Raw genomic sequence first — 25,064 nt, forward strand, 5'->3', positions numbered from 1 at the left:
ATGATTAGCAAGAGAGAGAGATAATAGAAAATTATTATTTATATTTTAATTTAAATTATTTAAAGGAAAATAAAAAAAAAGTAAAAAAATATAAAATAACTAGAACACACTTTTTTTTATTATAAATAAAAAAATATTAAAAATCTGTTTTTTTTTTGAAAATAATTACCAACGGGACAAATAAAAGTAAATTTAGTTTAGTAAATTAAAAATTAAATTTAAATTAATTTATTAATTAATATTTATTTATTTTAAATTTAGTAAATTTGTTTTTTTTTTTTTTATTTTCAATTAAAATAAAGATATTTATCTAGAAAATTTCAATTTTTATTTAAAAATTTAACAAAACAAGTATAAATGTACACTTTTCTATAATTTTATGTTCACTTCATCAAAATTTCCATTGAAAAATTGGAAAAACTATCTAATTACTATTTTACATATAAAATGCGAGTACTTTGTACATTAATAAAAAAAAAATCTCCTCTCTCCATATATTATATTTTTTTTTTAAATAAAAAATAACAATATTTTAGTTATAAATTTTCAATATTTACAACTAAACGTTATTACATTTTATTCACATCTAACGTGACAATATTTACAATATACACTGCGATTGGAAATTAATAATTATTCAATTTTAAAAAATAAAACTCAATTTAAAATTGAATTCATTGAAATTTAAAAATTAAATCCAATTTTCTCTTTCTAAAATTAAATTTAATTTTCTTTCGAAGCAAATTATTTTTGCTATGTCAAAAAAGGAAAACCGAATCTTTTTTTTTTATAAAACCCTAGGAAAATGCAAACATTAAGATAATGAACGAACAACCGACGACGATGGAAGTAAAACTTTTCGCGATAATCTCATTTCACCTGAAACTGGATCCCTACCAAAATATTTAACTTGAATTTCCTGTCCCACCTCATAGCCAAGTGCACTTGGATGACGAATAAAACGCAAATCCAATTGTGAATTATGCAATAATGTTGGCATCATACTATCAAAAAGTTTCACCATAACACCCATTTCACGAAGTTCAACAATTTTTGCCGTATAAATACCACCAAATTCCAATATTGGCTCACGTTCCTGTTCCAATAAATCGCGAATCATTTCATTTGCCTCATCCATTGCCAATTGATTTGGTGCAAATAAAGTGTAATGCGTCTCGTCTTGTGAATTTACCTGGAGAAATCAGAAAAAAAATTAATTTTCCAAATAGAAATTTTTTTTTTTCATTTTTAAAACTAGCTCGCTAACGCTTGCTCGGTTATAGTTGTACTTATTTTTGTTTACTTAAAGTAGATTATGAATATTATATATATATAATTTATGTTTTAAATTAATATCTTATTAATATTGTATAAAATTTATCTTAATTTTGATCAGTATCATTGAAGAAAGAAATGAAAATTGTTAAATATTAGATGTTATTTTTATTATAATTATGACAACAATCTTCTATTATATTAAGTTAACAAATTTCCAAAAACAACAGCGTCCGTTAATATAATAGAAGATGTTTCGTTTTAAATTAAGAAATGTTAAAATTAATAAGTTAAAAACATTTGATTTTAATGACACTTAAAATTAGACACAATATTATAAGTTACTAACTAAAAATTGAAAAAACAACAATAAATAATAAAAAATTGAAAAAATCAAAAAATTCTTAAAAAATTGCAAATTAACCCTTTTTCGGGTTAAAATTGAAAAAAGATGTTACATAAAAATAGTTTGTAAGATTTTCTAAAAGCATATATATGCAAAGTATTTTGATTTATTTGAAAATAATTGAAAATAGATTTTTCAAGGACGGTGTCGAGGTCACGGGGTCGGTGTCGTTTTTCGAAATTTGTTAACTTAATATAATAGAAGATTATTTACCTGTACGCCTGTGTCGAAGTAAATTTTTTTCACATTTTTTCCAGCAATACCAAAAAGTTTGCCACGTTGATGAATTGAAACTTCAAGAACTTGTGTCACTGGCATATTGTCCTTTTGAATTGTTCTCGGTTGTTGAATTGCCTCATGCATTTTCAAGCGTATTTTCGTTTTTGCCCTTATTGCTTGAGTCAATGCCTCCATGACAATTTTCAATGGTAATCCCGGAATTTTGATATCAGCTTGTAATGCCGTGTAACCATTTTTTGTACCTGCTATTTTAAAATCCATATCGCCTAAATAATCCTCTATACCCTAGAACATTTTTTTTGTTTGATTCTATTTGTAAAAATAATAATTCAAAAAAAGAAATAAAAACTTAAAAAAGAAATTAAACATTTTTAAAAATGATTTTTTTTTTCCTTACTAAAATATCGGTGAGTATACGATAATCTTCGATTTCAGTTTTGCTCTTATTATATTTAGTTACTAGGCCAATGGCAACGCCGGCAACTGATGAATCAATTGGAACGCCAGCATCCATTAACGCCATTGATCCTCCACAAACGGTGGCCATTGATGATGATCCTATTTTTTCATAATAAAACATTAATTACTGAATTTTTAATAATTTAAAAACAAAATTAATGGGAAATTTTTTCTTTCACCGTTCGATTCGAAAACTTCGCTCGTCAATCGAATTGTAAATGGAAAATCATTTGGAATAACTGGACGTAAAGCTTTTTCGGCTAAAGCACCATGTCCCAATTCTCGTCGTCCAGTTCCCGTTCTTCCTGTTTCATTAGTGGCGAATGGAGGAAATTCATAATGAAGAAAGAAATTCTTCTTCTTTATTCCACTGGAATAAATTTAATTAAAATAAAAAAAAATCGACTTTTTTTGCGTTTTAAAGTCGATTTGTAGAAATGAAATATTTTGCAAAAAAAATTTCTAAATTAGAGGGAATAATAATAATTTTTAATTCACCTTGTCATAGATGAAATTATGTCCATTTTCATTGCGCTTTCCAATGAATCAAGTGTCGCTGTACAAAAAACTTGAGTTTGTCCTCGCTGAAAAAGAGCGGAACCATGAAGAACTTTATAAAGATCCACTTCACAATTAATATTCCTAATACCTTCCAAATCTCGTCCATCACATCTGAAATAATAATAATATCATTTCTTTTCTATTAATGAATTAATAAAATAATAATAATAATTTATTACCTTTTATTAGTCTCGAATATTAATTCACGAAAAATATTTCTTGCTATTTTATTAAAAATCTCCGTCACTAATGTGAGATCTAAATTTTCATAACTCTTTTTCATATTATCAAGTGTCTGTTGACGTATATCATTAACAGCATTGTCCCTTGATATTTTATCATGTTTCGAATCAATAAATGTTTCACGTAATTTTAATTCAGCTAAAAATTTCACCGAATTATAAAGTTCATCATAATTCTTTAAAACAATTTCAAAAGCACGTTTCTTTTTACCATATTTTTTCTTTAATTCATCAATTGATTCAATAATACTTTGACATTTTGTCACACCAATTTTAATTGCTTTTCTTAAATCTTGATCAAATATATTATCAGCAAAACCCTCGAGCATTACAACAAGATTATTTTTTGTTGCAGCGACAATTAAATTTAAAATACTTCCATCTAATTCACGTCGTGTTGGATTTAAAATAATTTCATTATCAATAAAACCAATGCGTACAGCACCAACTGGACCATTCCATGGTATATCGGAGAGTGCAAGTGCAGCTGATGCGCCATTTATTGCCAATACATCGGGATCATTAATTCCATCAATTGACAACATATTGCAAATTATTTGCGTTTCATAATTATAACCAATGGGAAATAATGGACGTATTGAACGATCAATTAATCGACTTGTAAGTATTTCATGTTCACTTGGTCCTAGTTCGCGGCGTAAAAAATTTGTTGGAATATGACCAGCGGCTGCGGCTTTTTGACGATAATCAACAGTTAATGGCATAAATGATTGTTGTAAATTTGATGTATATGTTTTACTAACAGCTGTGACAAGAACGTCTGTATTGCCTGCATTTACAACGGCGCATCCATCGGCAAAACGTGCATATTTTCCCGTTGATATCGTCATTTTTTTCCTATATAAAAATTGTTGGAAAAAAATTATTTTTTCAAAATTAAACAAAATACATGAATTTATTGTGTTAGTTTTTTTTTCCCCCGATAATTTAAAACTAAAACTAATAATGAAAAAAAAAATAATATAAATAATCAGGCCTCGAATCGACTTAAAAACACAAAAAAAGTCATTTTAGTTGATTTATGTTCCAAAAAAATGTCGAAAAAGTTAAAGATAATTGAATTACAGGAGAGATTTTTAATTGAAATTATTAAATTTCAAACAATTTTAGATGGTAAATTTTAAAAGCTTTTAAATTTAAATTTTTGAAAATAATTGAATTTCAATTGAAATTTCGGATAATAATTGAATTTTAGTTGATTTTAGATTGAAAATTTTGATAATAATTGAATTTGAATTGAATTTGAATTGGAATTTTTGAAAATAATTGAATTTTAGTTGATTTTGGATTGAAATTTTGGAAAATAATTAAATTTTATTTGATTTTAAATTGAAATTTTGATAATAATTGAATTTTAATTGAATTTGAATTGAAATTTTTGAAAATAATTGAATTTTAGTTGATATTGGATTGAAATTTTTGTAAATAATTGAATTTCAATTGAAATTTTGGATAATAATTGAATTTTAATTGAAATTTTGAAAATAATTGAATTTTAGTAGATTTTGAATTAAAATTTTGGAAAATAGTTAAATTTTATTTGATTTTGAATTGAAATCTTGATAATTGTATTTTAATTGAATTTGAATTGAAATTTTTGAAAATAATTGAATTTTAGTTGATTTTGGATTGAAATTTTTGTAAATAATTGAATTTCAATTGAAATTTTGGATAATAATTGAATTTTAATTGAAATTTTTGAAAATAATTGAATTTTAGTAGATTTTGAATTAAAATTTTGGAAAATAGTTAAATTTTATTTGATTTTGAATTGAAATCTTGATAATTGAATTTTAATTGAATTTGAATTGAAATTTTTGAAAATAATTGAATTTTAGTTGATTTTGGATTGAAATTTTTGTAAATAATTGAATTTCAATTGAAATTTTGGATAATAATTGAATTTTAATTGAAATTTTTGAAAATAATTGAATTTTAGTTGATTTTGGATTAAAATTTTGGAAAATAATTAAATTTTATTTCATTTTGAATTGAAATTTTAGAAAATATTTGAATTTTAAAAGATTTTGAATTGAAAATTTTGTAAATAATTGATTCTGAATTGAAATTTTTGAAAATAATTGAATTTTAGTTGATTTTGGATTAAAATTTTGGAAAATAATTGAATTTTATTTCATTTTGAATTGAAATTTTAGAAAATATTTGAATTTTAAAAGATTTTGAATAAAAAATTTCGAAAATAATTGATTTTGAATTGAAATTTTGGAAAATATTTGAATTTTAAAAGATTTTGAATTGAAATTTTGGAAAATAATAGAAGTTTAAAAGATTTTTAATTGAAAATTTGGTAAATAATTGAATTTCAAAAGATTGTGTTAATTTTTTTTTTTTAATTATAAACAATTATTAAATTACATAAAAATTTTTATTGAAAAATAATTTAAAATAATTGAATTTGTGATAAATTCCATTAAAATTATTAAAAATAATTAATTTAGTGAAGAATTTTTTTTAGTTAAAAATTTGTTAAAGGCCAGGGTAAAGTCGTCAGCTGTTCCTTTGAAGTTTCAATGGAACAGCTGACACAACTTGGACCTGGCCTTAAATAATCGAAATAAACAAGAACTGAAGATCTGCATTTTATACTAAAAAAAACGTATTTTGTTCAAAAATTTTGTAAAAAAAAGTCGAAAAATTCGCATTTTATTAAATCAAGTCGAAAAAAGTCGGAAATAGTCGAAAAAGTCGTATAATCCGAGGCCTGTAATAATAAAAAATAATAATAATAATAAAATAAATAATATAAACAATAAATAAATAAATAATAAAAAAAAAAAATAAAAATGCATAATTCTTCTAATTTCTTTCGAAAAATTAATTGTTTAAAAAAAAAACAAATTAAAATTATATTTTTTTTTATATATTAATTCTATATTAAATTTATCATAATAATAAATATAATTCATGAAAACAAGCACATGTTATACGAATTTTTTTTTAAATACGAAAAAAATAATTTTGAGGTTAGGAAACGAAAAAAATAAAAATTTCAATTTAACAATTATTTTGAAAACAAATTTTCAATTTATAAGAAATAAATGAAGCATAGAAAAGTAAAATAAATGTTTTCTAAACGTAATTACTTTGAAAAATAAGAAATAAAGCAAAAAAAAATAATCAAAAAATGAACAATGAAAAAAATCATACTTACTTGTCAGATAATAAAATTTCAACACTTTTATCGTCATTTTCTTTATATTTTGTACAATAACGAAATTGTTGTAAGACATTTTTTAATCGAACATCTTTAATACTGGAAAATATTAAATTATTATTATTCAATAACCTACATCTTATGAACGCCGCCATTTTTCTTTTTTTTTTACACTGCGCCGGTAACCGGTAGGTTTACCAACGTAAGATAATGAAAATTTTTTTTGGTTGGATGCGTTCAAAATTGTGTGTCGCGCAAGAATTTATTTATATAAATAAATTTTCCCTGCGGTATTATTTTGATGTATGTTTTTAATTAAATTTTGTGAAATTATTATTTATTTATTTATATGTGTATTATTATAAAGTGAATGATTTTAGTTTGATAAATATGAGCTTTGAGGAATTTAAACAAGAAATTGAAATCGGAAGTAGGGATTGTAGAAAAAAAGGAACAATAATAAGAAGTAAAGAACGTGAAGTTATTAAATCAATTATTGAAATTTGTGATCAAGAGGCAAAACAAAAGTCTTTATATTTTCCATTACGACAAGCAACAAAACGTGCTGCACAATATGCAAAAGTATCGGAAAGAACAGTGAAAAGAATTCGCGAACAGGTTAAGTGGGGTGTTGAATTTAATGATGATGATTGTCCTTCAGGTTTAACGAAAATAGTAAGTTCATATAATTATTTTATTAATTTAATTTTTATATTAATTACAATACTTTTTGTGAAAATTTCATTTCGATTCTAACCTCAAAATTTTTTTTTTCGCAAATTCGTATTTCTATGAAATAATTTTGTTAATTAGAAAAAATTTATCATTAAATTTTTTCTTTCGTTTGTAAACAAAGTTGTTGATTTATCGGTATTTATCATTTTATGTAACGATTTTGCGCATGCTTGTCTGATAATTGCTAAAAAAAAAAGGAATAAAGAAAAATATTGAGATAAAATAATCTTTACGTAATAAAAGTAATATTCTGTGTGTTTCAAAAGCTTTTTAACTTTTAGAAAAGAGGCAAAATGAGCTTAAAATTCGCTTGTAATTTATCGTTCATGTTTCCTGAATGTGCATCATTTATTGGAAGATATCAACTCGCAAAAAAAGTTGGTTTCAAAGCTGTTGAAAGTGGTTTTCCATTGGGATATTCCGTTGAACAGGTTGTTGAAGCAAAAACAAAAGCAGACGTTCAACAAGTGTTAATTAACGTTTTTACAGGTAGGAAATTTGTATTTTTTTGTTTTTTAACAAATTTTTTTTCTAAAAATTTCCATAATTTACGGAATTAATTTAAATACAGAATTTTTAATTATTACTGTATAATTTTTGGAATAAAATTTTTATTTTTATTTTTCTATTTTAGATTCTAGAAAAAATTACCAAATTTTAAAATTCGTTGGCAACAAATTTAATTTCGTATTATATAAAGAGAAATTAATTTATAAAAAAAAAATATTCAAAATTCGACTGTTTTTTAAAAAATAACAAAATTTTTATAAGGAATTTTTTTTATAAAATTTTTTTTCTTTAATTAGGAGACGTAACAAAAGGTGATCTTGGATTTGCCGCCGTTCCTGGAGAGGAACAAAATTTTCAAAACAGTATTGAACTTACCATTGAATATGCAAAGGCTCTGGATTGTAGAAAGTAATTTATTTATTCTATTTTATTTAGATTTTATAAGATAATTTTAAATTTTCTTCTTTATAAAAAGAAAAACTATAAAAATAAAAATATAATAATAAATTATTATTATTTAATATGATAAATATATTATTTTTTATATTCTTCTTTATAATTAGATAAATTATAAAATTGAAGAATAATTTTATATTTTTAAATTAAAATTCAATTTTTTCTTTTTAAATTAATTTTTTTTTCCAGGATTCACGTAATGTCAGGAAAAGTGGAAATATTAACAAAAGGCAATGATGAAGCTTATGAAAATAATCTTAGGTACGCTGTAAAAAGATTTGAGGAGGAAAATATTGTGGGTTTAATTGAACCAATAAATTCCCAAACTGTACCAAATTATTATATGAACAGTTTTGATAAAGGTAAAATTTTCAATAAAAAGAAAATGAAAATTGATTTCAAAAAAAAAAATTTAATTCTCTTAAATATTTAAAATTAACAAAAAAAAATTTTCAGGATTATCAATCGTTAAAAAAATAAACAGTCCAAATTTACGATTAATGTTGGATATTTTTCATTTGCAACAAATTTGTGGAAATCTCACATATTCGATACGTGAATATTTACCATACGTTGGTGAGTGTTAAATTTTATTTTAATTTTCTTAAAAAAAAGAAATTGACGAAAAAATATTTGTTTTTTCAGGACATGTACAAATTGCACAAGTACCCGATCGAAATGAACCAGATACACCCGGCGAAATAGATTATCAATATGTACTATCTCTATTGGAAAAAGAAGGATATGAGGATTATGTTGGTTTAGAATATAAACCAAAAACAAGTACATTTGAGGGAATAAAATGGATAAGACGATTTGGATTTTCATTTTAAAAAATATTGCTGTATTTTCCATTTTTTTGTTGTTTTTTTATATATATATTTTGTAAAGAAGTGATGTTCTCGTGTGATATTTAAAATGGATAAAAAATAATTAAATTTCAAAATAAAAAATATACAATTGTCTTGCAAAAAAAAATATCCAAAAAAAAAAGAAATTGTTTTTAAAAATAAAAAAAAAATATTGTTTCCTTCTAAATTCACACTTCACTGTTAAAATACGCAATTTTATTTTTTAAAAAAAAATTGTAATTTCAATGTGTGCACTAATTTTATCACGACAGTGAATTGTCTCGCGATAATTTTTTTTTTAATATTAATTAACTTAAGAATTGTTTTTAATTAATAAAAAAAAATTTGATTTTATAAACCTGAGGAGCGTTTTATTAATAAAAATTTTTGCGAATCGATCAATTTTTGCTAATTATAATAAATTACTAATAATTATAATAAATTTTTAATTATTTAATTGATAATATATCATTACTTAATTACTAAATAATAATTATTTTACTGTCAATTTAAATCTGTTTAGAATTTTATTTTTAAATAACGTATGTAATTAATAATTTTATTAACGAACCGAGAACATGAATTTAGAAAATTATTTTTCAAAAATATCTTTCAGTGAATTAACATTAAAAATCGTTGTACAAATTAATTGTAAATTTAAATGTTTCTTTTCTTTTTCTTGACGGAATTGCACATGAAAAAATTGTCATTTAGACTTTATATTACAAATACTGATTAAAAGTCTACAATGAATTAACTGTTGTAAGACGTGTGAAAATGACAGAAAATGCCCCAAAAAAACAAAACATTTTTACAAATTTTATAGAATTAAATTATTTCATTTCTTTCCACTAAATTTTGAAAAATTTTATTTTTTTTTCCCTTCACATTCTGTCATTTTTAAGCTCTTACATTACCAACAATTTATTTCCTTTTTTTTCACTAAAATACAATTCTAGACTTAATAATAAAAGCTTAATTTAAAAAAAAAAAAATCATCGCATTGTGTATTTACAAATTTGATCGTTTGCTAGAAGAAGGGAGGAAAAAAAATAGGAAAGATTTTTTTTTTTTTACTGTACACCTATTTCTATATTATTGAAAATGCTTTAAATTTGCAAATTTAAAAAAAAAAATAAAAAAACTAAAAAAAGCCAATATTTAAAAAATTGAATATTAATATTTTAAGTTCGAATATTATTCGACTGAATAATTTGAATTTAAAATTGATTTAATTTGTTGCAAAAAAGAAAAGGAATTATTTTCTTTAAAATTAGTTTTTAGTTATTAAAAAATGTAAATTAAAACAATTTTAAAAATTATTTTTTTTTTTAATTACAAAATTGAATAATTAAAATTAAGAGTGAAAATGTAATTTTTTATTACTTTTTAGTATTTTTTTTTTTAATTTAATAAATTGAATTAAATTTATCAGTCGAATCGAATTCTATTTTTTAAAAAAATTCGAAAAATCCACTAAAAATTTCATTTAAACCTAATAAATTACAAAGTCTTGAATCTCATACACCGAGACTCGATTTTAATATGAAAAAAAAAATAATAATAATAATTGTGAGCTTTTTAATAATTGTACGAAGACATTGCTTTAAAAAAAAAAAGAATGAAAATACCTTTATTTATTTTACGAATTTTCTTTTCCAATTCTTTCTTTATGTAGTAGAGGAGACTCTTTTTTTCTCAAATAGCAAAATTTAATTTTACTTTACTCCATCCACAAATATTTTTTGTATAAAATATACTACCTCTCTTTTTTTTTCTCTCCATAATATTTGTCAAAGGTCAATCACTTATTTTGACCTTTATACAATTTTTTTTTTTCTAACTAGAAGCTATTTTTATGCGGGAGTCTGCAAAAATTAATTTTACAAACTTTTATTGTCTTTAGCTTTAAAAAAATATATTTTTTTAACAAGAAACGAGAAATTTCTAAAAAAAACCTTTAAATAATATAATTTCAAAAAATGATAAAAATTTATTATTCGAAAATAAATTTATTTTTTATATAAAATTTTTATAATTCGAAAATTATAAACTATTAGATTCATCTATATAATTTCGTTAATAATAAAAAAAAAAAAGGAAATTTAAAAAAAAAACATTGACAGACTCCCGATTAATAAAAAATATTACAGAAAGAAAAACAATAATTACTCGAGTCACGGAAGAATATTTTCTCATTTGCGCGAGAAAGAGAAAAAAAAAACTTCCAATTAATTATAATATATTTATATTTAATTAAATATCCTAATTAAAAGTCTATTATTTATAATTTCTATTTTTCTCTCGTTTAAGTTTCTTTTTTTTTCTCCCTCAATTAATATTGTTAATGAAACAACAAAAATATTAATTGATAAAAGAAAAAAATTGTCACAACTCTCTGATAATAATATTTTGTCTCCTTTTTTTATTTTTTTTTTGACAAAAGTCATTGGAAAATTTTGTTCTTATCGATTTTTTTGTGCAAAATAAAGATTTTTTTTTAGTCCTCGATCGAGTTTTTAAAATATAATTGAAATCTCGATTTAGACGACATCGGCAGGATCCACGAGACGCTGACTTACTTCTACTGAAGGTCCTAAGACAGCAGTGCTAAAAAATTATTCAAATTTTAAATTAATTTTTATCTTTATAAAAAATATTTTTTTTTTATTTTTTGTTTCAATTACTATTTTAATTTACAAACCAAACCCTTTTTTTTGCAATTAATTCTAAATAAGCTATAATAAAAAAAAATCCATTTATTGTTTGAATTTAAAAATTCAGTTTATTTTTAATAATCTATTTTTTTTAACTTGGTTTCTTTTCGAAATAATTAAATAGAACCAATTTAATGTAAAAAAAATTTGTTGGAAAAAAAAGTTAATATTTGTTATTTTGTTACGAAAACTAAACAATAAATGGAAATTTGTACATATTATATTGTTTTGAATAAACCAATTATAAAACTAGGCAAAATTAAAAGAAGAAGAAAAAAAATTAAGAATTAAATAAAAAATTAAATCACACAATCATGCATTCAATCACTAATACAAAATATTTATTTATAATTCTATATTTACACTCAGAGAGAAAAATTTATTTATTACAGAGCTAAATATTTATTTCAATTAAATTTTATTTAAATAAAAAAATTTTATATGCACTAAAAAAATTTTATTAATAAAATAAATAATTTTATTATAATTTATTTATTATTTATTCCTATATTTATAAATTTATTTATTTTATTATTATTTATTAATTAAAATAACGGAAATAAATCTATTTAGCTCTGAGATAAATAACTATTTAATTCAAATAAATTAGAATTACAAAAAAAAAAATCTCTACACGTGTTTAAAAAAACTGTTGCAAGAAAAAAAAATGTCTATCGAAAAGTGACAATGACAAAAATAGAATTTTAAAAATAAAATACTCTCTACAAATAACTACATAAAGAAAAATATTTATAACTCTCATTTTTTTTTCTACTTTTTGGTAGACATCTCAAATATTTATTATGTGTTAGAATTTTTTTTTCAAGCGTTATTAAAGAAAAAACTGTTCTTTTTTTTTTTTACTTATTATACAAAAACATAAATATTTGTAATTATTACCCAGCACCAAGAGCCAATATAGTAGCTTCCTGTACCATACTCATTTCCTCTATAGCAGACCTAAGAATCACATTTATTTTTTCTAATTCTAACAAAAAAAAGGAAATTCTAAATATTTTATTACCAATTAGTTGTTCAAAAATGCTGCATTTTGCCAAAAGCGGTTACTGCACTTCATATTTTGTTTCTTTTTTTTCAAATTATCAACACACAGCTCTTTTATTTATTTATTTTTTTTTTTAATGTAAAAAATGATAATTCAACATTAATGTTATTCACCAAAAAATAAAATAATTTTAATAAACTTTTACCTATTTTATTTTTATTTCATTGATTCATTTTTTTTTTAAATTAATTTTTGTATTCATTCTTTTTTGTGTAGGAAAACATTTTTTATTTTTTTTTTTTTTGTCACAGATTTGAGATGACTAACAATAAAAACGGAAATATGAACTAAAATCACAAGTTTCATTATCGAAATTCTATAATTGAAAAAAATATTACAACTAGATCAAATTCAGAAAAAAGGTACTGTAATTAAAAAAGCAAAAAAATCAGTGCAAAAATAATATTAAAACGTGCTTACAAAGAAAAATCAAATAAAAGAAAAAAAAACTCTTTAATAAAAAAAAAATAGTTTCCGATTATGAAACTTCAGTCACATTTGGTTCCATAGAAAGTAAATGCAAAAATTCTATTTTAGAAAAAAAAAATTAAAAACATTTTTTCAGTCTCTCGATTATCTAAAAAAAAGAAAAAAAAAAAAACTTTAATATGAGAATGTAAAAAAAATTATTTATCCTATTTTTTTCGATGTCCCTGACTTTTTTTTCGAACTTGAAAAAGATTTTTTTTTATTTAATCAAAAGAAGAAAATTTCCATTGTATATTGGATTCGAAAATTTTCGAAAATAATTTCTCGAATTTTCCAATATCGCAATTATAGAAAATATCCGCGTTAATACAATTATTTTTTTTTTCAGTTCATTTTCACAATTCAATTTTTTTCTCGCAAGACTCAGTCGGTTTAAAAAAATATTAAAAATATATACAAAACTCACTAAATTACTTGGATGATTATACAAAAAGGGAATTTAATTAACGTATCTAATTTTGTCTAGAAATTGATACATAAGAAAAGCAAAAAATTTCAGGGGAAAAAAATATTTTAAAAAAAAATTCCTATTTCGGATTTTTTACTGACATTTAAAATATAGAAAAAAAAAATTAAAGAAATGTAACAAAACAAAAAAATGTATAATATTTTAGATATTGTATAAAAAAAATTAATATATAATATTTTTATATTATACATATTAATATTATATAATAAATGTTAATATAATAAAAATTGAAAATTATTTTCATGAATAGAATATTTACACGTAAGAGTCGAGATTTTCATTAAATAAAAAAAAATATGGGGGGGGGATTTTTTTTTTTTCAAATGGTAACGAGGTGCTGACTACAAAATACCTTCACGGGACCTGGAGGAGAGAGGTGGAGAGTCGAGCTCGGTCTCCTCTCCCCACCGTTGAATCTCCACACCGAGGAGCGTGTGGGTATCTTCGTCGACGAGCCTCTCAGGGAAGGAAACCCCATCTCCAAAGCTGCAAAACCCCATACACACCCCAATACTATTCGATGCAATTTTACTATTATTATATACACAAAAATGTGACGTAACTATTTTTTTTTTAATTTTATTTTTTTTAATTTTAATTTCGACTTTTCACTAATTTACTAATTTTTTTTTTCTTACTAAATATTCTAATTATATTTATTACTATTATTATTGATTATAAATATTTAATTATATACACAACTACAATATTTATATTTACTCAAAAGGTACCTAGGAAAATTAATATAAACATTTATTTATAAAAATAAAAAGAAGGGGAGACATTTAGAAATTTTTCAATTTAATTAATTATAAAAATTTAAATTAATAATTGATTAACAATAATTTAGTAAATGAAGATTTTAGAGGACAATTTTTTTTTACCACAGTTAATTAATTTATTTTTAATAATGTTTTTAATAATAATTACGAAAATTTACAACTGTGTTTTAATAAAATAAAATAAAAAATAGAAACAAATTAATTAAATTGAAAAAAAGGTAATTTTTTATAAATAAAATTCAAAAAAAGAAATAAAAATACAAAAATTGCATTTAATTATGTACATGTATGCAATATTTACATTTAAAAAAAATGGGGACAAAAATTAAAAATAAATACAGGTTTACAATTGATAGGAAAATAGAAAATGTTCACAAAATGAAATTCGACAAAAAATATATATAATATATACACCAGGAAATAGTCGAGATTAAAAAGAAAAGTACAAAATAAAAAAAAAACAATCGATCTATAATCTTGAGTATTCATTTCAAAACAGATAGATATTTTAAAAATTTCGAAATAATTGACCGAGTTTCTATTCTTAAAAATAAAAATCAATTTTTTCGAGAGATAAAAATTTTCATATTCTAAAAATAACAAAAAAGAAATTTAAAAATATCGTCAAGAGATAATAATAATCAATTTTATATTCTAAAGATAAAAAATAATAATTTTTCTTTTTTCAATCTTAAAAAAAATATTTCAAAAAATAAAAGAAAATTTTTTTTTTTGATTTAAAATAAAAATTTCCAAAGATTAAGATCGATTTTAGAAATATTTAGAGAAATAAAAAAAAAAAGGAAATAGTTACGCCACTTAATAAATAATATAATTTAAAAAAAAATAAATAAATAAATATATTAAGAACCAGATGCACAATACCTCCAGGATTGCAACTATTCAATAAGAATTTTTTTTTTTTAATTTTTGTTTTACGCAAGAATGAAATGAGTCTTGGATCGAGTAGAGAAAAGATCATGCATCCACATGATTTTCAAGGGTCGATGAGCGTCTACATGAGTTGAAATTCTAGAATATTACAATTTTTTAATAATAGAGAGGTTTTTATATCTAAATGTTAACAAAAAAAAAACTAAAATAACTTTCAATTTATTCTACTTTCAAGCCTTATTAATATCGTCTCGATTCTGCAAATATCAAATTAATAAATAAATAAAAGTCTCTTTTCACCTGTGACGTCATTCAAAGTTTGCAAATTTCCATACGTATTCAATTTGATTTCGAAATATTTAATTTTCTTATTCCTACAAAAACTAAAAATTTCCCTTTTGATTCTTTTTTTTTTTAATTTTACTAAACACCAACACTTTGCAAAAATAATTTTTTATTCTTTCTATATTTGAATTCGTCTTTATTATTCAAAAATGATAAATATAGAAAAAATAGAATTTTGAAAAATAAAATTTTGAAAAAAAAGTAGAATTTAAAAAATCTCAAAGTAAATAATAAATAAAATATAAATATTATTAATAAATGTTATTAGAAAAAACGTAATAAAATCAATTTTTTGAAAAAAAAAATGTAAAGAAGCGAGAAAATAATTTATATTTCTTTTTTAGTATTATAAAAAACCAGCTTTGCACTCAATTCTGTGATTAGAGAAGAGAAGCATATTTAAATAATAATAATGAAAAAAAAAATTAGCTGTAAAAGAATAATGATAAATTTTGAATTACATATAATTCGAAAAGCCTCTTTCAGACGTTTTTTTTTACCTCACCCAAATTTTCAAAATTTTTTCTACAAAAAAAAAAATAATAATTGAGGTGCTAAAAAAATATCTGAATTATTTTTTTCTCACCAAAAAACCAAGCCAAACACATCAAAGATGAATGATAAACATGCACATGCAAATAATCTACTTTTATGGAATTCAATCACAAAATCCAAACCCGTTTTACTCAAAAAAAATTTTTTTTTTTAATATTGTAGAATTTTATTAAAATAACGAAATTTTCTTTTTGTAAATAATTAAAATAATTATGAAAATAATAAAAAAAAAAAAATGAGAAAAATTGACATAATTCTGAAAATCTATTTTTGTAAATAAAGAATTTCTTTTTTTTGTCATAGAAAAATATTCGAAAGAAAAGAAAAATAATTAACGATTTTTTAAAGAAAATTAATATGAAATCCTTTTTTTGATTTAATTTGAAAAAAAAATTTTGAATTAATAAAAAACGAAAAATTTACGCGAATTATGGTATTAATCTAACTCTAAGGATTTCTGACCTGTTCTGAGTGTTGCCCATCGAGTTGTATGTATTCGGGGCACCATCGTCTTGTAAGCGAACTGGATAGTTGACTCCATTGCCAAGACTAAAACACATTTTTTCCAAAAAAAAAAATACCCTATTTAAAAACGTGCTCTCTACGATTCCCTTAGACTACAATTCTCCTTTTTTTTAAAAAAAAAAAAAAACTTTTCTATTTAAAAAAATAATAATAAAATTGCAAAAATTTCCCTGTCAATCTAATGTAATTTATAATTATTTATTTATAACAATTAAAATTTTTCGAATATTTGCAAATTGAAATTTAAATAAAAATTTTTACTTTTTTATATATTTTGACGTATTTTCGTTCGCTACTTTAATTTTTTTTTTTTCGTCTTGATTCTGTTTTTATATTTCGAACGCTCTATGAATAACAATTTAATGTAAATTTTATTATGCTTTTATTTAAAAATTTCTCTCTTATAAGATTTAAGCGAAGAAGAAAAAAAAAAAAGTAAAATAAACGCGAAAAAAAAATGAAATAAATCCCCACATTAAATAAGTGTCACGTCTACAAAAATGCAAAGGATGCAAATATATATATAGATTTAAAAAAAAACCATAATTCTCTATTTAAAAAAAAATATATATATATATAACGTCAAGCACTCAAAAAAACATTTTTTTTTTTTATACACTTATGCACATTTTGAAATCGACAATATTATTAACGGAAGATCAATTGGAGAAATTTTTTTTTAAAATAAGAACAAACGAAAAAAGAAAACAATTTATAAAAATTAAAAAAATATAAATAAAAAAAAATAGAATAATCGATAAAAATATTGAAGAATATTAACGAAACAAGAAAAAATAACAATTGAAGAAAAAAAATATCGAATTCTTATTTAAATAAATTGTAATTTAAAAATGAAAATGATGAAGTGCAAATGACCAGCGATAAAATGCAAGTGCTACAAAAGCGAAACATTAATATAAACATTGAGAAATTTGATTGTAAAAATCGCCAAAAAAAAATGTTGCTGGTTTTTTTTTTTTTGTTTTTTATTGTTGGTCCTTTTGCACGTACAAAAAAATCCCAAATAACCGAAACTTCCTGTCGACTATCGATTCCAAATTTCTAAAAGGTTCACTAAACTTTGTATAACACACCAGAGATAATTAAAAGGTCTCTTGTCTAAATATTTGCAAACCAAAATCGACTATAGAGACAGAGAGAGAGAAATAGATAGAAAAGAGAGATAGAGACAAGGAATTCGTATTTTACCAAAAAAAAAAAACTTGGAACAATTGCACTCGATAATTTTCCTTGTAATATAATTACCAAAAAAAAAAAAAATGCAAAAAAGAAGAACAAGGAAAAGAAAATAATGAAAATGAGAAAAAAAAATAAAAACACGAATCTCAATCGGTATTGTGCAATTGGCTCGTCACTGTGAAATTTTCCAATAAATTCTCTATTATTGTCCACGGTTTACATATATATGTATATTCACTATAAATATTAAATACTTAAACAAAACTAAGTCTCGTACTTTTGAAAAGGAGGTCGCACACGCCATTGTTTCCATAAAACTCAATTCAAACGTTGAATTGAAATATTCCAATAATATGATTGGAAATTTATTGAAAAAAAAAAAATGAATGCAAAAAAAACATCTCATTCAAGGACTCGAATTAAAATTAGACACATAACAAAACGAAATCAATTCATTACAAAAGACCCAAATTTTTTTTTCATATTTTTCAAATTTTTCAAAACAAAAATAATTAAATAAATCAATTTATATATAAATTCGTAATTTTAATAACTAAAATTTCTTTTCTAATTTTTCGAAAATAAAAATAAATTGGGACAAAATATTTTTCGAGAGATATTGGAATTTTTCTGAAAAAAAAATCCTTTTTGGAATATTATAAAAAAAATTTAAAAAAAAAGAACAAAGGAACAAAAATAGTAGAAAAAGAAAACAAAAAAAGAGAGACTCACCTGGAGAATATGGGAAGGAACCAGAGACGTGTATTGTCTCCAAATACTTCTTGAAAATTATTATACTTTCCAAGGCTATAAGCGTTTTTGTCTTGTCCACTACGGAACATTGGCGGCCTGTAAGCCTCTGAAAAATTGATAATAAAAATAAATTTTCTCAATCTGAAAAATACATAAATTAAAATCCTTTTAAAAATTGAAAAAAGGGGAAAAAAAACTTGTACTTACCTAGTGTCGATCTGTTTCGTAAAATGAGGTAGCAATGGTAGAAGAAAAGTGAGTTGAGACTTATTGCAAACATTATTGCAACGAAAAACAAAAAGAGAAGATGAAACTTGACCGTTTCATTTAAGTCATTCTGAAAAATGAAAAAAAAAATTAATTAAAATAGTTCAAAATTTTAATATTTATTGTGAAGAAAATAAAAAAAACTTTTTTTTTTCTAAAAACTAAATTGCAGTAAAATAATAATAATATTAATAATAATTACAATAATAATAATAATAATAATAAACGATAATAAAAATTGAGGAAAAAAAATAGGTATATAAAAATGAAATTTAAATTACCTTCCAAAAACGCACGAAATACTGCAATGTCGTGGCAGTAATAAATGTGCAGTATAAAAATGCGTAAGCTAAGAATAACATGAAGAATTTATAATTATGGAAGCCAACGCAATTATTCACCCATGGACAATGATGATCCATTTTCAAAACGCACGTCCCGCAAACGCTGCAATGATGCGCTCTGTCTGGTTTTACACAATAGCATTGCTCGCAAAAGCGCACTGCTAAAATTATTCAAATTATTATTTTATTTCTATTTTATTATATTTTTTCAAGAAAATTAATATTATAAATTTATTTTAGGAATAAATTTTTTTTTTTCCACTATTAACGTAAATGTTACAATAATGTAAATTTTAATAATTCTCTTTAATAATTAAATTTAAAAAATTATCAAATAAATGAATTTTCAAAGAATTGAAAAAAAAAAATTCAATTTTTAATTAAAAATAAAGAAAAATAATTTCTTTTACCTCCTTTAATGGTTCGATTCGTAATGGGAAGATCCTGTGCGAATCGGTCCAAAATTTGCCTCTGAATATCTTCCGTTTCAGCTGTTAAAAGTTTTTCCATTTCGACTGATGGTATTTTAAACTATATTTTTTGAAAAAAAAGCAATTTTTGTTAGTTTTCATTAACGAAAAAATTTTTTTTTATCTATTTTCTAATTGTTTTAAATATGATAAATTTTATTATTATTATAGAAAAGTATATAACAATAAAAAATTGCAAAAAAAAAATAATATTAAAAAATTAAAATAGAGATATAATGAATAAATAAATATAACAAAAAAAAGAAAATAATATAGTCGAAGAAAGAAAAATTATAAAATAAATGATAAATAGAACAATAGAAAAATATAATAAAATAAATACAAATAAGTAGAAATGTAAAATAAAAGTAACAAGTATATAAAAAAAAAAATATTATCGAATAAATTAAATAAATAAATAAAATAAATACATAAATTTTAAATACAAATACTTAAAAATAAAATAATAAAATTCAAAAAGAAAAATTCAAATTCTACTTGAACGATCAAAATTTCAACGAGTTTTTTTTTCAAAAATAATGAAAAAACCATTTTAAAAAGTACATTAAAATACCTTATCAGGAATTGGTGTTAACTCTGTGAAGACAGTTTGCCAATACGACCAGAGGAACATTGCAAACAGGACGTGGAAGAAAATCAAGTAGAAAACTGCATTTTGAGAAAAAAAAAATCATAAATTATTATCTAATTTGTTTTAAAAAATCCAAATATTCTCAGAATTTGAAAAAAAAGAATAAATAATTAAAAAAAAAAATAATTTCTAAATAATAAAACAATTTTATTACCTTTCTGTACTGCATTGTCGACAGTGTCTGTAAAAAAAAAACAAAAACCATAATTTTTATTTTAATACGAAATTCAAAAATAATAAACACATTTTTTTATTAAAAAATATTTTTTTCTATATTATAAACAATATTTTTTTTTATAAATAATATTTTTTTCTATAAACAATATTTAAAAAAAAAATAAAAAATTCTATTTCCGAAAATTCGCGTGTAAAACAGGAAATTAAAATCGATTGCGGTTTATAAAGAACTTCTGTTTTTACTCAAAATAGTTACAAACGTTTCTATATATCTAAGAAATAGGAAAAATAAACTATTTAATACAGAGAAAAACTGCAAAATCAAAAAAAAGTTTATTGCTACGGAATATAAACAAATAAATTAAATTTCATATAACGCGCAAACGTAAACAATAAACAAAAATAATATACGAATTTTATTGTGTTTTTTTTTTCTCTCGCATAATAAATAAAGCTGGATTATTATGTTTTAAAATTAGCGAAAACAACCACACATAAGAGACCCTGGAATTTAAAACGTGTTAGAAATAATAAAAAAAAAAAAAAAGTGATAATAAATTCACGCTCTCGACCCTGAAACACGAGTAAGATAAAAAATACGAGATATAACTGTTTTTGAAAATTATACATGACATTTTGAAAAAAAAAAAATTAATAACGTTAATAAATATTATTTAATAACCAAAACTTAATTAAAATATTTATTTTTTAAAGAAATTAAAATAAAATTTTCAGAGAAAAATATAAATATAATCATAATCGGCGAAAAATAAAACATAACCTATAAAACGGGAAAAATTGTTCCAAGTACCGGGGCTTTTTTTAATTATAAATAAATTAAATATTATTATTATTATTATAATCCTAATCGGCGAAAAATAAAACATAACCTATAAAACGAGAAAAATTGTTCCAACTGTAGGGGCTTTTTTTACAACAAATACATATATTTAAAAAACACATATACATATATATTTCAGTATCAAATAAAAATAGATTATATAGAGATATACTTACAATAGCAGAGTTGAACTACATAAGCGTAGTAAGACCAGGCAACGATTGTTAAGATAAAGATAACTGGAATCCATTTGACTGCTTTTAAGCACCACCAACACGATCCGTTTTGTTTACTCATTTTTATTTTATAAATTAAAAAAAACACACACACACTTTTTTTTAATTTTACTCACACACAAATCGATCACATTACAATAAATATAATTTCTATGTAGACACGTGCCTTTTTTAATTGTATATATTTAATATACATATAGAAAAAAAAAACAAGGGACGAGGCCAACAGGAAAAATTCGAAACTCTCCCCGCACACTACGAAGGAAAAAAAAATATCCTCTTACATCAGGCCATCATCATGAATTTTTCATTGCCGCGGATTATGACGTAAACGTTCTTTCAAATTTAATCGAGGCGTTGTCTTTAATTTCACGTTTGACATCGATATACTTTTATTAATCTCACACTTTATTATATATATATATATTTACTGTTATCACAAATTCAATCCATTGACGTCGACATTCCCAAACTGACTGCGAGAGACGAGAACTGACAGAAATAATTTTCTATACTTGTCTCCATTGCACATGCGCGCGTTTTTGGATTTGGATATAATTTAAAAAAAAACTTCTTTTTAAAAATAAAAATTAGTTCTTTTAATTATATAGTAAAAATTAATTAAAAAAAGGATTTTTAGGTTATGTTAATATTAAATATTTGTTAAAATTAAAATTCATTGTTTCTCTTTTGTGATTTTATATTTAATTTAGTAAAAAAAAGGATTAGGTATTTTATTTCTTTAGTTAAAAAAATATATTTTGTAAAATAATTTTAATTTTGAATTTTCGCGGTTCTGATTTTTTTTTCGTCCAAACGGAAACGAATGGCGCCCACCACAATGTTGGTTGACTTCCTTCTTTCCTGAATCGCACGTGTAGTGAACAAAATGGAGAAACCACAGAAGGTAAATTAAAAATTGTTTTTTAAGTGTTTTGTGAATTATTTATTAATGTGTAAATTGAAAAAATTGTGAATTTATTGTCTTCTTTTTCAGAAACAAAAGGAACCTATCCACTCTGTGCAAGTCTTCGGACGCAAAGTAAGTACAAAAAAAAAAAATTTCTATTGAGGTTATGTTGTCGCGTGCTTGCTTTTTTTTCTCTAAAAATACAAAGAAATGTGTCAGATTTTAAAAAATTTCATACTTTTTAGAATAATGTAAGTGTTTTTTTATTTTAGTTCACTTTTTATTTTTTCTAATTTGTTTTTTTTTTTTTAAATGGAACATAATTTTCAAGACTTTTGAGTATTTTTTTTATTTCCTCCCATTTGCAAAGATTCGTATTTAATTGGTTGGCATTTTTATTTTTTTTGTTGAGCTTTTTTAAATTTTTTAACTCTACTAATTAGAATTATTAAAAATGAAACGGGTGTTTTTTGACGTGTCACCTGAGGAAAAAATTTTTGTAATTTTGTCGTGATTGGTTGGATCTAAGAGAATAATAATGAGATTAGATTATGTTAAAAAATTATTTTATTTTAAAAAATTGATTGTTTATTTTAATATAGAAAAGCGCAACTGCTGTGGCATATTGTAAACGGGGACGCGGACTTGTCCGGGTAAATGGACGTCCATTGGAATTAGTAGAGCCCCGTGTTCTTCAATATAAACTTCAAGAACCCATTTTGCTCCTTGGCAAGGTAAATAACAAATTTTTTCTCTTTTTTTCTAACCCTTTGACGAGATAAAAATTTTTTTCAAACAATATTTTCATTTAACCAAATTTTTATTTCGCCACAATTTTTATTTAATTTCTACTTAACTGAATTTTTATTTCTCACAATTTTTATTTTTCTATTTAACTGAATTTGAATTTAGCAAAATATTCATTTCGCCAAATTTTTATTTTTCTATTTAACTGAATTTTTAATTAACCGAATTTGAATTTAGCAAAATATTCATTTCTCCAAATTTTTATTTTTCTATTTAACTGAATTTGAATTTAGCAAAATATTCATTTAACCAAATTTTTATTTTTCTATTTAACTGAATTTGAATTTAGAAAAATATTCATTTAACTAAATTTTTGTTTTTCTATTTAACTGAATTTTTAATTAACCGAATTTGAATTTAGCAAAATATTCATTTCGCCAAATTTTTATTTCCCACAATTTTTATTTTTCTATTTAACTGAATTTGAATTTAGCAAAATATTCATTTCGCCAAATTTTTATTTCACACAATATTTATTTTTCTATTTAACTGAATTTTTAATTAACCAAATTTGAATTTAGCAAAATTTTCATTTAATCAAATTTTTTTATTTTCCACAATTATTAATATTTAATTTCTATTAAACTGAATTTTTAATTAACCGAATTTAAATTTTCGTTTGACAAATGAAATCAACAAAAATTCCCATTTGATCGAAATTTTATTTGGTAAAATAAAATAATAAAAAAAACGAAAAAATTTCTATCGATTAAAAATTATGATGACTTTTTTATTCCGAACATGATTGACTGTGAATAGAAAACGGATTCTGAATATTTGATAAATTAAAAAAATAGAAACTTTATTTGAAAATACAAATTTTAATAATTTTGTATTTTTTTTTTTTTTTTTTCTTTAGGAAAAATTCGCAGGTGTCGATATTAGAGTACGTGTCAATGGCGGAGGACATGTCGCACAAATTTATGCCATTCGTCAAGCTATTTCCAAGGCACTCGTATCTTACTATCAAAAGTGTTAGTAAAATTATTTTTAATTTCATTTTTATTGTATAATTTACGACTTTTTTTCTATATATTTTCAAAAGGAGTTCTAAATTTTCTAAATTAATTAATGAAAACAAATTTTTAAGCATTTCTTTAATTATTTTATTATTATTATTATTAATATTATTATTATTATTATTATTATTATTATTAATTTACTAATTTGGAAATTTATAAATATTAATTAGATTTGTATTTATTTTTAACAGATGTCGATGAAGCCAGTAAAAAGGAAGTTAAGGACATTCTGATTCAGTATGACCGAACACTCCTTGTCGCTGATCCAAGGCGTTGCGAGCCGAAGAAATTCGGTGGTCCCGGTGCAAGAGCACGGTACCAAAAATCTTATCGTTAATTTCAAAATTTACTTGCAAATTTTTCTTTATACTATTCAATAAAAAAAAAAAGCAACACGAAATTCATCTGTTTTTATTTAATTCTCCTTCTTATACAAGAGATTTACTATAAATTATAGTAAGAATATTATAAAAAAAAATTTTATTTCACCGTATTTTTATTTAATTTTTCACTTTATTATTTTAATTAGAAAAAAAAATCAAGATAAAGAAATTCTCTGAATTTTTATCAATTTAGAAATTTTTCAAGTTGTTAAGCAAAGAAACGAAAGTT

At 22.2% G+C, this 25,064-nt stretch overlaps 4 protein-coding genes across 7 annotated transcripts; 2 read left to right on the top strand and 2 right to left on the bottom strand.

The window, feature by feature from the left end:
* Positions 1–305: 305 nt before the first annotated feature.
* On the bottom strand, positions 306–6,563 carry LOC127280501 (polyribonucleotide nucleotidyltransferase 1, mitochondrial). The gene is made up of 7 exons (XM_051303525.1): positions 6,377–6,563; positions 3,121–4,041; positions 2,879–3,052; positions 2,560–2,750; positions 2,319–2,479; positions 1,895–2,206; positions 306–1,192 (listed from the first exon to the last, which is right to left on the bottom strand). Exons 1-7 carry the CDS (start codon positions 6,532–6,534, stop codon positions 815–817), a joined length of 2,295 nt encoding a protein of 764 aa, XP_051159482.1. The 5' UTR covers positions 6,535–6,563; the 3' UTR covers positions 306–814.
* A 67-nt stretch (positions 6,564–6,630) lies between these two features.
* LOC127280521 (putative hydroxypyruvate isomerase) lies at positions 6,631–9,289 on the top strand. Its single transcript, XM_051303563.1, has 6 exons — positions 6,631–7,054; positions 7,396–7,603; positions 7,921–8,032; positions 8,270–8,442; positions 8,537–8,656; positions 8,726–9,289. Exons 1-6 carry the CDS (start codon positions 6,770–6,772, stop codon positions 8,911–8,913), a joined length of 1,086 nt encoding a protein of 361 aa, XP_051159520.1. The 5' UTR covers positions 6,631–6,769; the 3' UTR covers positions 8,914–9,289.
* A 1,064-nt stretch (positions 9,290–10,353) lies between these two features.
* On the bottom strand, positions 10,354–22,218 carry LOC127280522 (palmitoyltransferase ZDHHC2). Of its 4 annotated transcripts, none has more exons than XM_051303565.1 (10): positions 21,654–22,218; positions 20,614–20,640; positions 20,382–20,476; positions 19,748–19,868; positions 19,275–19,495; positions 18,934–19,063; positions 18,706–18,832; positions 16,711–16,797; positions 14,025–14,158; positions 10,354–11,541 (listed from the first exon to the last, which is right to left on the bottom strand). In XM_051303565.1, exons 1-10 carry the CDS (start codon positions 21,772–21,774, stop codon positions 11,528–11,530), a joined length of 1,077 nt encoding a protein of 358 aa, XP_051159522.1. In that variant the 5' UTR covers positions 21,775–22,218; the 3' UTR covers positions 10,354–11,527. The 4 variants fall into 4 exon arrangements, with proteins under 4 accessions (XP_051159522.1, XP_051159521.1, XP_051159523.1 ...); XM_051303564.1 differs by having other exon boundaries at positions 19,275–19,498; XM_051303566.1 differs by lacking the exon at positions 16,711–16,797 and having other exon boundaries at positions 19,275–19,498.
* A 293-nt stretch (positions 22,219–22,511) lies between these two features.
* LOC127280540 (40S ribosomal protein S16) lies at positions 22,512–24,852 on the top strand. Its single transcript, XM_051303591.1, has 5 exons — positions 22,512–22,620; positions 22,711–22,755; positions 23,226–23,357; positions 24,290–24,404; positions 24,644–24,852. The coding sequence occupies exons 1-5, from the start codon at positions 22,603–22,605 to the stop codon at positions 24,787–24,789; spliced, it is 456 nt and encodes a 151-aa protein (XP_051159548.1). The 5' UTR covers positions 22,512–22,602; the 3' UTR covers positions 24,790–24,852.
* The last annotated feature ends 212 nt before the right edge of the window (positions 24,853–25,064 follow it).

The sequence above is a fragment of the Leptopilina boulardi genome, unplaced genomic scaffold (genome assembly GCF_019393585.1).
Source record: "Leptopilina boulardi isolate dan_hultmark-lab unplaced genomic scaffold, ZJU_Lbou_2.1 LbouV2_248, whole genome shotgun sequence".
Taxonomy (NCBI): Eukaryota; Metazoa; Arthropoda; class Insecta; order Hymenoptera; family Figitidae; genus Leptopilina; species Leptopilina boulardi.